The sequence below is a fragment of the Dermacentor silvarum genome, chromosome 6, assembly GCF_013339745.2.
Source record: "Dermacentor silvarum isolate Dsil-2018 chromosome 6, BIME_Dsil_1.4, whole genome shotgun sequence".
NCBI lineage: Eukaryota > Metazoa > Arthropoda > Arachnida > Ixodida > Ixodidae > Dermacentor > Dermacentor silvarum.
Genome location: NC_051159.1, coordinates 176,371,411 through 176,384,906, shown reverse-complemented (window position 1 = coordinate 176,384,906; position 13,496 = coordinate 176,371,411). Strand labels below are relative to the sequence as shown.

The window sequence follows — 13,496 nt, the reverse complement described above, 5'->3', positions numbered from 1 at the left end:
ATCACCATGACAAAGGACAGCACAACCGAAAATGGCACAAACACACGACAGCCCTAACCAAGCGCAATTGCGGAACTATGCACAGGCCGGTTTCACGCGGGAGCCGGCAGCATTCAACAAGAGGGGACACTCGGCAAAAACTGGCAACGGAAACACGTCACCATACGTCACGCTATAGTATACCTCCATGGTATTGATGCCGAACGTTAGCTGCCGCGAGCATCAAAAAAAAAAAAAAAAAAGTGAAATTAAGTTAACAGACATTGATTTATTTTTTAAGTTCTTTGACGCAAAACTAAGACGTTTTACGTATAAATGAACTTAAACTTTGCGACTTGTTTTTCTAGCCTTACCTAGCGACAGTAAAATCCCTATATACGAAAAGTACCGCCATCTACTCTTTCCTCCGCCGCCTCCTCTCCTAAAGCGCTTGCTTTTTCTTTACTTTTTGCTTGCGAAAGCCAAGTCGACGGTGGCGCACCTAGAAAGTCCACGTTGAAGCTTTCAGGCCGGGCGCGCGCCGCCGCCGGCGACTGCGGCTGCGCAGAGGACTTTCAACATGGCTCTGAGACGGAAAAAAAGAAAATATAAAGAAGTGAAAAGCGCGCGCTATCATCGTCCAATCGGAGATACAGGATAACACAGGAGAGAGCGAAGCGGCATTTGTCAAAGGATGGCGGTACTTTTCTTATATAGGGACTTTAAGCGACAGGCCAATGACGCGCCAGATGCATGCGTCATCCGCCAGTTGGTCCACCGAGGCGAACGAGGGCGGCTGCGCGCGCGCTTGAGCGCTCGCCCGCGGCGACCCGTCTGTCTTTTTTTTTTTTTTTTTAATAATGTAGCCTGGTTTCTTGGGCTCCCGGCGTATTCTTGCGTTCCTTCTGCACTGGTACACGACACCACTGCACTATTGGACTACGGCAAGGTGAAAAATTTTGTTTCCCAGTCTACGACGCAATTAGGCTTACGGCACGAGACCGTGACTTAAGATGCAGTTAGCGAAAAACAGCTCGGCCTTCCTGGTGCAGTTAATTTGAGTTAATGAATCGTGCTGGTACATGTTTCCGACGCTTCCTAGGGAATTATTGTAACTTATTTCTGTTCTGTTGAGGCACACTGGCCGCACAGGGCGCTGTGACGCAGTTAGCGAGATCCAACTCAGCCGTGGTGCGTAGTCTAGTGCACCTTGCTGGGAAAAGTTCGTGCCGCTTTCTCTGACACTAGACATTACTGAAAAGTAATTTCGTTACTTTTTGGGGTAGTAGCTTTTGAGGCACGCTGGCCGCACAGCGCGCTGTGGCGCAGTTAGCGATAAGCAGCTCGGCCGTGGTGACAAAGTTAGTTTGGCGTGTAATGAATCTTAGCGGTACAAGTTTGTGACGTTTTTTGTGGCCCCGCAACAACATATACCTTCTTTCGGTACTCAAGCCTGTCGAAAACGCGATGGGCGATTGCCAAGAATGATAACATGGGAATGTGTTGCTGGCGCCGGCAGAACGCGCGAAATTCAGAAACTTGTAATTCGAAAATTCCGTCTTCTAAAGGACTGAAAACAGGCTTTGCACCCAAGCATTTGTCTTGAGTGCGAGTAGAAGGCATTCTGCGAACGTCTAGCATGGTCCGGCTGGGAGCCTCTGTTGTGTCCATCTGTGTTATGTAGCGTACCGTCGCGTCGCCCGAGGCCAAGTTTTGGAAGCGCGAAGTCGCCCGTGTATTTGTGTTGCTAAAGTGCAGGAAATAATGCCCGGAAATTGGGGAATGCTTGGAAATCAGATGTTTTCATATTTTATGGTATTGTTTGGGATGAGTCGTGTATTTTCTACGCCATGTATGTAAAAGCGAATTGCTTTTGTTTGTAATGCCGCCCATTCACCGCTTTCGCACGTTTCGCCTCTATACACGCAGTATCCCTATATCTAAATACCAAATGACACATGCTTGTAACATGCTGTTACATGCTTGTAAATGTAACATGCTTCAGCTTGTAATTTACTTTTTTTCAGCTGATGCCGTCCGGTGGAGCTTCATACGGGAACTACTGCTTACCTGGGGTCACAACGTTGGATGAACGCACAAAAAGCGCGGAACGAGCTTTTATATAGAGCAAAATAAATATTTCCTTATTTCACAAGGAGTCTTGCGTCTACTTTGTGAAATTGCACGTGGCACAGATTGGATGGGACTTAACAAGATCGTTCGCAATCATTTTTACCAAATAAACCTATTCCGCACGAAGACGGTGAGCTGTCAGGAAAAAAAAAAAAAAAAAAAGGGGGGGGGGGGGGGGGGGCAGCCGGCGGGCTTGGACTATGTACACCGTAGTCGCGTGACCGACGTGACGACGGTATCGCCACCTTGCGTAAAGTTGGTTCGTGTTGATCGGGTGTTAGTAGCCTCCGAGATATTTTTTGCGCGTGCAAATCTCGGAGGTCATGGGTTGAAGCGCGCGGTGTGCGGGCTTGGCATGCGCGTCGTGCGCGTTGCGCGTTTCTATTTATCCACTGCGATTTGCGTCGCGCCAGACGCCGCAATCTCTTCCGTTGTTCTTTTTGGCGCGCTGGCTCGTTTGTTCGATGCCACTCTGTCACTGCCGCATGTGTTGCAGCGTATTAAGAGACCTCGATCACACCACGATATGCGCCCAAGCGTGGCGAGCCCTTACCGTTTGACTTCGAGCATTATTAAAGCGCATATATTTCTGTGTCCGGCTGTTTTTATGCTTGATCAGATGTCGGCGGTTGGTCGTCGGACTGTTGATTTGCAAGGAAAACGTTAGTTCGTTCGCTCTCGCTAACTATATTTCCCTCGCATCTCTCTCGTTCTTTCGTTCGCTCGCTCGTTCGGGCTATTCGCTTGTACTGACAATCACCGACGATGGTTTCTGCACATTCTTTTCTATACATGGTGCTCACAGTATCATTCGCCACAAAACTTTCTGCAGAGCACCGTTCTTAGTAAAGGCTGTACCGATGTATTCCTCCGGTGGCAACGAAAGTGATGTTCGCTCATTAACTTGATACTTTAATTTATGCGTAATATGAATAAAGCCTAATAAGTTCAGCCAATAAATAATGCTTACAAAAGGTACAGGAGAAAATTTTTAACGTCATTGGTAAACTACATCTCAGTTTGTAAGAAACTGTGAAAACAAAACGCGAGAAAAAGTAAACACAAATCAATTAGGTCAGGCAGTGCACTCATTCTGTAGCAGCTCTTCGAATTTTGCTGCGTTTCCTTCACTAGCGGCGTGCGATGACAAGTGGTTCCAATGGACGATAGGGCGTGGTATGAATAAATGTGCAAAACGATGAGAGCGACCTATCGGTCGTTTAACTTTGCACTGTTGATTGCTGCAAGGAAAAGATGACTGCAAGGCACTGAAAGATATCGTCAGAAAGGATTGGGTGATGATAAAGTTTATGAAAAAGCGAACACTATTGATGTTGTGGATGCGCTGTAAGCACGAACACCAGCACGGTATGCTGACTGGCAGCGCCGCCCTGAGGTCGATGTGGAGCCGTTGTCCGTGTCACGAAGAGCGGCTTTAATGTCACTGCACTCGCGCTGCATTTCTTCGTGGTGTAAAACACTTCCCGTTGTGGTGTCAACTTCATTTTTCTATCCTTCGTCTCTTCTGACCACAAAAGTCTTCGTTTTCCTAGCCGAACTCATGCGATGCAATGCGAATACAGCAGCAACTGACACAACAGAGTGCCGCTCGATAAATTACGAATTCTCTCGCCAAAAACGGCGCCGTCGAAAACCCGGTGCGCTAGGTAATTGAACAGATACGGCTAGTCTTATGAGAACGTTTCCAAAACGTATTCACCCCTCGTTTTTAAGCTGTCCTGCCTGCGACGTCTTTAAAGCGTCGATTTTGGCCAAAAATCTGTTTTAAACGTTCAATCCTTAAAACGACGTTTTGAAGACTTTGTGTGCTACCTGGGCAATGAGCCCCCCCCCCCCCCCCCCCCCTAGCTAGGCAACTGCTGGCAGAGGCGCCCTACCTATCTACGTTGATTAAATCAAATGAGGGCACGAAATACGAAACGAAATGTATATAGCATCTGTATAGAAATGTATAGATCTCTTCAGATTCTAAAGTGCATTATCTGTAATAACATCTACTGGCTGCTAACTGCGATATCTGAACAAACGCGAACAAATATCATAACTTATATGCGGACGCCCGTCAGGAACGCTTAACAAAAACCACTTGATTGGCTACAAAATGATTATTTTGCGGCTCCTATACGTACAAATTATGTTGATACTAGTGAGTCAACGTTTCAACGTCACAGAAGATTTATATAACCTGTCAGAAGATCTCGTGCATGAATGTCACATATTCAATAATCTCGTATGATCGTATGCGAACAGATATGAAACACATGTCTTAATTTATTCTGCCCTCGAAACACTTCGATTCTTGGTTTATTCCCCATTCAGGGCAATACCATTGTTTTTGGCACCAACAATAACAACAGAAAAGAAGAAATAAATAAAAGGTCGAGGCACATTTCTTAAATTCGCACGATTCTATAGTCCAATTCCCCTTAGCGGATAAGCGCCATTGCTTTACCATAATCATCATCATCATCACCACCATCAGATGCTTCTTCTTCTACTTCCTCTTTCTGCTTCTTCCGTCAGTGAAGAGATGGTAGGCGCGGGCATTTTTTCATCATCATTAATTTTTTTTCGCTTCAACTACCCGACTTTTTACCAATATTCCAGGCAGAGCTATTGGCGATAATCCTAGCAAATAATAAACGTGAAGCGCATTGGAGAAAACAGTGACGACAGGACAGGACAAGCGCTTGTCTGTCCAGTCGTCACTGCTTTCTGTCTCGCTTCAAGTTTATTAGTTATGTAATACCAACTAGCTAGCCCTCAAGTCTTGCACAATCCTAGCAATATACAAAAAAAAAAAAAAAAAACTCCCTGCGTCTATTTCATGGGCTGTTATTGTGGTTGACACCCTATCCGTTAGTTCCGCTTTGTCATTGCCAAATTAATCTAATGTTCTTGGAAATTTTTATTAATTCCCCCGCCCCGTCCGTTTGGTGTGGTATTAAATCAGTCAGCGAACGGGCACTTGCGGTGCTATCCCTTAAAGGGATGCCGCCAGTCCTGAGCGTTTTACACGACCTTCGGCGTATATCACCGCTACCGCTATCACCGCTATCAAGACTCTCTTCGCCAGCTTGGGCTGGGCCTTACGCTTTCCGCGCTACTTACCCTATGGTGCATCTGCATTATAGGTTGCTGCAACAAGAACGCTTATTGCCCTTTTTATTTTATTAATAATGCAAAGATATCGCCATGCTATTTTTATTATTTTTTCTCATCATAAATGACTATATTAATCGCACCTCTTTAACATATTTCCTAAAAATTCAAAATAACAGTTCAGACAATTTGGCACCTTTATTATTAATATTCATTCAAGTACTACTAATGTCCTTTTAATATTTGGTCTTTATATTTACAAAACGTATTTTATTTTTTTCTACCACCCCCCGATTCACGGCCTATGCCCCGTAGTGGGTTGCGCCTTATCACGCAGGGATCAACCAATCAACCAGATGACCTTGCGACCAGGCACAGAAGCAGAAGAAGATTTCGCACCAAGTCTTCATCGTAGCACTGATCTTCAACGTGAAGGAGACGGCCAAGGTAAAGCTATCTTTTTCTCGGTGCCGAGACCAAGGATTTGCTACCATTTGTTCGCATCGTCACACGTTGTTTCGCGATCAGTGTTGCACGTAGCATAAAATGGGACCAGATGATCGGCCATCTTCGCGATACCTTAACTGCGGTGTTCTCCAAACTGTGGGTCATGACGTTTAAGGGAGTTTGAAATGAGGTCGCAGCAGCTTCAGCAGGAGATCGCGAAGCAGCACCACGCTTGATCTGTCACGCATATTGTCGAAACACAAACTCATTTTGTCTACGCCGCGCCCGCAGTTCGTGGTAAAACGTCGATAATAGTTGTTGCGATCTGTGTACCGGGATGTTTGCATCGCGAACTACGATTCCGTTGCAAGCACTGATTCTGTGCGGATTATGACGTCTCAATCGAAAGAGCCGAAAAGGGCTTGTGCCGTCCATTTTCATGATTAGCCATTGCACGCCGCTTAGTGCACTACAATGTTTTTTACATATTTGAAGTAATTTCTACATTATCTATTTATCACTGTCTTTCAGCTTATATTGCTGCGGATTTACCTTCACACGTGTTCGTTCAATTCTATGGGTCATACTATTATATAAGCGAGTGCATGCTGTCCCTCTCAGAGTGTAGAAGCGTGAACACGCTGAATGATTAAAGGCCGCTTCTGGCCAACAACCATTGCCAATTGTCTTTTGAATCACCTAGTTTTTAACCAACAATTACCTAGCCCATCCCAGCCATTATGTTAGTCGATGACATCGCTCGTAACTGATTAGCAAATTAGAGTTGGCCACGTCAAACATCTTTTTTCCCCCGCCCTCTTTTTTTTTTCTGTAATATCGACACTCTGCTATCGTGAAAAGTATATATACGACGCCATACGTGGTATACGTGTTCACCGATACTGTTTTGCCGCAGTGTGACAATGGAAGCTGCGTTCGGGCAGTTGCTGTTCACTTTCTCCGTGAACCTGTACAAGCAGCTTCTCAACGAGGACAGCAAGGCCAACGCTAGCAACCTGCTGTGTTCGCCGCTCACGATCGCGGCAACGCTGGGAATGACGCTCGCCGGAGCCCGCAACGACACCGCCAAACAGATCCGAGATCTGTTCGTTAGAGGCGTACGTTTTGACTCTATCCCCGTGCTACAGTCCAACCGAGTAAGAAGGGAACAGAAGGGAACGCGAAGATTGGAACAGGAGTTCGTTGGTGTCTGCGGTGTGTTATAGTATAGTTGACTATGCAGCAGTGGTTGGAGTATGGGACGAAGGAAATGAGATGTACGAGAGAAGATGTGATAGGAGAGCCCTTATTTTGGGAAAGCACCTGTCCTCTACCGCATGTATACTGCGCCTTGTGCGTGCAGCGGCTGTACGCTATAATGTAGCTGCGGTACCGGATAGGGCGCAGGATTTCTCGCGTAGGCAGAGAGCAAAGACGCAGTCTGCTGTGTAGTTGTAGGAGGAGGAGGAGACACAGCTGGACGCATGCCTGAAAAATGATGAAGAAGAGAAGAGGGGCATATAAGAAAGAGGAAGTCTGCTGAGAGAAAGAAATTCATGTTGTATGCTTTACGTTTTCTTTTGGTTTCAACCACCCACCTTGGATATTGTCATGTGTGGAGGAAATATGCTATATATATAGGAGGAATGAGAGAAACAGTAAGAAATTGGTGGTGAAACCCTCCTCCCGTAAAAAAGTCCAAGAGGGGTATAAAGTTACTAACACCGTTCTTCTACGTGTCCTACCTCCACCCGATAACGTCCGAACGTGTTGGGATGCATCCCGGGTGAAAGTGTGCGTATGCACTTTGCGCGGATCGGGTTCAGCGGTCACGGTGGGTGCTGTGTGGAACGTCGGCTAGGCACTAGGCAAGTCCGACTACGAGTTAAGGATCGGGAGCGAAAAGCAAGAAAAATGAAGGGCGGACGGGCCCGGCGGGAACTTACTATGCGTTATGATCACGCTGTCGCCTTTATTTCTCTTGACTAAACCAATGAAGACCCCTCGAACCTATAGCGCAGGCTAGGCCGTCGATTCGGACGAAACCTTGAGAACAGCTGATGCCAAGTTGACATCAGCTGACCACAGCATCCGTCCCACGAGGCACAAGCTCATGCTGCGTGGAGTGCGCGCTCGTCAAACTTTGTAGTTTGTTACCTTTCCTCGCTGTTGCACGGGGTGCTGGCTAAATTCAACATGCGTTTCAACATCACTCGTACGATAAGAAGATTCGAATTCTTTAAAGCTTCCGTTTTTGCGAATGCTAGCTTGAGATAACCATGGAAAGTTCTTAATTAGCAAACATATGCTCCGACTCGGATAATCTCGGGGAAGATATAATTAACATGCCGATTATTTGACTGTTCGCTGATGAAATGAATACACACAATAACATACTTGTGTTTAACAAATAGTGAAATAATAACCCAAACATGCGTTTTTTCTTGTGTTCTTTGTTAACGGAGACTTATAATTATCCAGAATTACGGTCGTATACAAGAGATACGAATAATGTGCACATTACCAGTATATACATGCAGAGTCTGAATTGTCGCGCACCCCCTCTTTGTGTGTGTGTGTGTGTGTTTTTTCCTTCGTGAGCACTATTTCAAAGTTGAAAGCCTCTCACCACTGCATAAAACTATATCTACCTTGGCTGTGCGTTGTGCACAAGCCTGTCGCTGCCTTATAATACCAGGAGCTGTATAGGCAGCCCGCAGCCATGGGCCGTCTGTCGGGCTGTCATGACAGCGAGGCAGTGGGGCGGCTCAGGAGCAGGAGCCAATAAATAACTCTTATATCTTTTGTTAATTCTGCAGGAAGGAAGGTCCCAGTATACGAACTTCTTTTCGTGGTCTCAGCTACACCATAAGTTGCCAAGCGTGCCGCTGCCGTGGCTAGTGGATGAATCTGCAATAATCATGTGCGCCCTAATGCATGTCGGCTTCCATGTTGGGTGCTGGTGATAGCAGCACTATTGCAAGGTCGACACATATCCGAATGACATGTAGAACAGAGTGGGGGAAACTCACCTTTACGTCTAAGCTGGCTGAAAACTTGACTACAAATGACGTTGGATGCCCTGGAATTTCAAGACGAAAATGCACGCCGTAGCCTAGAGCTACAATTACAAAAAAAAAAAGAAAATGTGTCCTTATGATGCATATAAGTATTGTATAGAGAGAAACTAAGAAAGGCAGGGAGGTTAACCAGACGGATCTCCAGTGGGCTACACTGCATGGTGGAGAGGGGATTAGGGATAAAAAAAAAGGAGAGAGCAATAGGGGAGAGATAGTTCAATCGCACATTAGTAGGCGCAGTGTGGTTATAAGCGTCCTTTCAGGTCTGTTTATTTTAGAAATGTCGTTAGAGTACGCGTAGCTTTCTGGGTTGATGATGGATGAGGCCAAGTACCGAGGACCTACACATTTCAGTAGCTGTCAGCTTGCAACAGAGAAGGTTTCCGATGCATTTCCCAGGAATCTTCCGGGAGCGTCTCGAGTGCACGCTTCGGTACCTTGGATGGCGATCACGCCATCCACGACGCGTTCGCCTCGCTTATCAGGAGTCTCAACCACGTCTTTGACAGCGATGGAACAGCAGGTCCTGCTGCAATGAGTCTTCGTTTGGCCAACCGGCTGTACGCGGGCCTCGACGTACAACTGGCCCCCGAGTACGTGGCGCTTGTCAACTCGTCGTACAGAGCCTCGGCGGCCAACGTCGACTTCGTAGCCGACCCGGAAGCCGCGCGGCGTGCCATCAACGAGTGGGTGCTCCGCGAGACAGCGTCCAAGATTGTGGAGCTGCTGCCGCCTGGTTCGGTGGACTCGGCCACATGCGTGGCGCTTGTCAACGCCGTCTACTTCAGAGGTAGCTGGGCGGAGCTGTTCGACCCTGAGCTCACCGCAGAGGAGCCCTTCTATGAGACGGCCACGCGCAGCCGCAGGGTGAAGATGATGTACAGGACGGGACGCTTCGCCGTCGGACGTCACGAGGGCCTTGGAGTCAGTCTGGTCACGATTCCGTACAGGTATGATAGAATTCAGAGCCATGCCTCAAATGCACGAGATAAACGCCCGATTCCTCTAGAGCAGGCGGCAGCGCCTGGCTATGTATACACAACCACGGTGTCAAGCAGTCGACCGGGCTCAGTAACTTCGAAGGAGGGAAGAGAGTAAATCCGCCACCTTCCTCCATCTCTTGCGAGACAAATGGCCTTTATGAGAAGAGACAGATTAGTAAGGCGAAAAAAAAAAAGCGAAGGAAACGGTATGCGGTACCCTGCACGCTTGATGGCTCGTGCCCCACGTTTTGCTCTAAATCGTTTCATTCATGCTGACGAGCGTTTTCAACTGTGACCATTTCATACGGAATGTTTCGGTTACTTACTCAGTCAAGTAATGTCACAATCAAAACGTGCGACAGGCTTGGAAGTCGAGACAGCTTAGCAACACCGGAAAGCTGAGACCGACCTCCAGGGAACTGCTTGTTCAATCCCACTAACAAAACCTCAATAGACAAAACGTTCAATCACTTGCGTGATCAACTTGACCAGCTTAAACTTGGAAAGTTGTACGCTAATGCGCCAGCTGTTCTAAAAACCGCTGGTCTATGTGGTTCACGAGAAATATATTTGACTTAATTGTCCCGAGAGCCACGAGGCAATGGCTTTCGTATCACTTTAGACTGTCTTGCATATTTCATTATCAAGTCGTCGGCGGAATGTTAATTGAGGCTCTTGGGTTTATTAGAAATCATTCTGTTATTTCAATTATTATTGTGAGGCAATTATTTTTCTTATTTTAGGTGATTATTATTTCTATTATTATTTTACTTATAATGGGTTTACTACACACCATTCGTTTTTTGTCTACATTTCGCCTTCGTATTTTGCACTGTAGGAATTATGAATCAATACCAACTATCACCGTTCTCCTAAAGCATTTCATTTGTAAGATATAGCTGCCACAGGCTCATAGTAGTCGAAAAGCCTATTAGCAAAAGGGTGCGACAAAATGTGCAAGGGTGCCATGTATAAGACTTTTTTTACCGACTTGGTTACGACGGGCTCGTTAACACTCCCAACAGCGATGTTTCCGCACGTCAAGAAACCACTCGATCCGTCTTACGACCGGTAGTCCTAAAACAACACACAAACACTTCCAATAGCTTCCACAAATCCGAGCAGCCATTTTTTGAACGAGTAATCTGAGGAATCGGATGGCCTTGATGACCATGCATGCGTTTCCCATACTACTCCTGCAAAAACTACATGGTTTTCTGGCTTTGCCCGTCTGTATTTTTCACCCTTTGCTATGCTGCGGTCAGACGAGTATGTCAGCTTTGTGGCACAGAGCCACACCGATATCATTTTTCGTAGAAACCAGAACGTTTCCATGGTCGTGCTGCTGCCGGACAAGGTGGATGGGTTGGATGACCTCGAACGGCGCATCACGCCCTCGGAGCTGGCCACCATGATCGCCAGCATGAGCGGCTCCACCAAGGTATGCACGCTCCGCAGGCAAACGTCTCGCGACATTTTATTCTTTGGCCTTGAGGTCGCGTATGCTAAGCTCTCTTAGCGGCATAGCTGTAACGAGGCTGTTGCGGTCCGCGTGTGGAAGGAACACCTGGTGCAGATGACCATTACTGCGAGTGGCAAGTCTGCCTATAGTGCGCGTCACGTTGCGTATCGCGATTTCTCGCAGGTCCGTCTGAAGCTGCCTCGCTTCAAGCTGTCGACGACCTCTGACTTGCGCCGCGCCCTGTCTGCACTGGGCGTCACCGATTTGTTCCGTTCGCGCGCCGACCTCTCGGGCATCGCTGTGACCCGCGGTGGCAGCAGCAGTGCCGCTTACGGTAACCCGGGCTGCAGCGGCTCATCTTCACTCGGTGGTGGCGTTTCGGTGGCTCTGCACCGAGCTGCCCTCGAGGTGACCGAGGAAGGCACCGAGGCTGCGGCAGGTTCAGCTTCGGTCGTCACCCGCCGAGACCTGCGCGCCGTCGAGTTCACGGCCGACCACCCGTTTATGTTCCTAGTGCGAACCCACGGGCCTGGTGCAGTCGTGCTTTTCGTGGGAAACGTGCGCCATGTGCAAGACGTTGACGCGTGACAGAGACGAAGATCCCGCGCTTAACAAAGGACATCCGTTTTTTAAGACATGCGTGCCGTGCACGGACACACAAAATTTGTGCAGCTCACTGTAGAATGGGTCAGTGGCCTTAGCTGCAGTGCATCGATACTCTTGTCGATTTGCTTTATTTATACCAAGCAAACCTTGGTAAGATTTGCACCAGAGAACGGGAAGCGATGATTATGTGCAAGTATGCGTGGATACATTGTTTTTGTAGATTCATCCTTATTTCACACTTCTGCACCTCTGTCTAATTGCTGTCTATAGCGTTAAGCTAAAGGTGTTCCATTTTGAAGATAACGTGACTTGCGAATTGTGGAATTTTCAACGCGAACACAAGCAGAAAGACACAGGCAACAGGAACTCATAGCACATTCTATTATTTTAACAAACGCGTAGTTCTAAATACCTGCTGTCAAAGTTGACCTTCACCTCACTTCGTTGCAAGATCGGAGATGGAAACAGAGATGTCAATGCCTCACCTTCGATTAATTCGACGGAAAGCAGTTGTCCCCCTCCCACCTGTCTGTAGCATATGAGAAACTGCCACACCCATTCAGTAGTTGTACATCAGCTTCTTCGTCTACACGGCGTCAGTGTCTGTCTGCCTACGTTACGCAAAAGCCGCCAACGCCGGGACAAGCGACGTGTCTGTAATGAAATGGGACAGATCGATCGCCAACTGGGATGCCCGATATGTCAGTGTCTGTATTAGGAGGAATGTAGAATGGGTTTCCCTCGCATTAGTCATCTACAACATTGTAATTTAGATGTGATCCGTAAAGTCAACAGAAAAGTTAATGCTTGCATTTTGGCTAATTAACAATGTGCCTCAGTAGTTTACACGTGCAAACTGCGTCCGCCTGTCAAAATGATATAACTGCACTATTGAAGCTTGTACAAATGATATAGCTTCCCGCCTCTCAAAGTCGGAATGATGTTTTATTATCCTCGCATAATTTCGCACATGAAAAGAACGACTCGATCTTGTGAATTCTCGCTTAAAACACACACACACACGCACATGCACACGCACACACACACACACGCACACACACACACAATGGTACCTGATTTATGACCACAAGCACGTCTACATGTAGTGGTAAATCGGGTCATAAATCAGGTACCGACTCTCTTTGTTCCCGACACTGTATGCACGCGCAAGTTTGTAGTAACTGTTGATGTCTCTCTCTCTCTCCTATTTCCTTTGAGTTTGACATGAGTCAATGTACGTGTTGGGATGCATGACGTCCCTAAATGTACACGTGCCGTTGGTCATAGACTAAGTACCTTTTCTTTCTTTTTTTTTTTTTGGGGGGGGGGGGGGGGGCGGTTTACAGAGAAAACGTATAAATTGAGCTGTGTGTGCTTGCAATCGCACTCTTGATGGAGGCCAGACCCCGGTTGAAACGTCGAAATTAAAATGTTTTGTTTTACTATGTGCGCTCGCACTTTTGATTTATTAAACACCGGATCCGAAGAAATACTTGCTCCATATATATAGCGAACGTTGCGGAGGGAGACAAACGTCGTCGCCCGAACACTAGCTTTAATTTTCATCTTCTTTCCCGACTATTGCACCGCACCGTCCTTCTGTGTTTCGTCACTTGCTTCCCCCTCCCCCCGAGAGAGTCGAAGGTGCAGGGGCGGATGACTGAAAACCATAAGAATGCGAAG

The 13,496-nt window shown here is 47.1% G+C and overlaps 1 protein-coding gene and 1 long non-coding RNA gene across 2 annotated transcripts; both read left to right on the top strand.

Moving 5' to 3' along the window:
- The first annotated feature begins 757 nt into the window (after positions 1–757).
- LOC125946162 (uncharacterized) lies at positions 758–2,137 on the top strand. The gene is made up of 2 exons (XR_007467427.1): positions 758–928; positions 2,007–2,137. It is a non-coding gene; the product is annotated as an uncharacterized LOC125946162 (long non-coding RNA).
- A 3,441-nt stretch (positions 2,138–5,578) lies between these two features.
- LOC119457066 (leukocyte elastase inhibitor) lies at positions 5,579–12,431 on the top strand. Its single transcript, XM_037718892.2, has 5 exons — positions 5,579–5,682; positions 6,599–6,839; positions 9,162–9,712; positions 11,063–11,186; positions 11,391–12,431. Exons 2-5 carry the CDS (start codon positions 6,606–6,608, stop codon positions 11,793–11,795), a joined length of 1,314 nt encoding a protein of 437 aa, XP_037574820.1. The 5' UTR covers positions 5,579–5,682; positions 6,599–6,605; the 3' UTR covers positions 11,796–12,431.
- Positions 12,432–13,496: the final 1,065 nt, after the last annotated feature.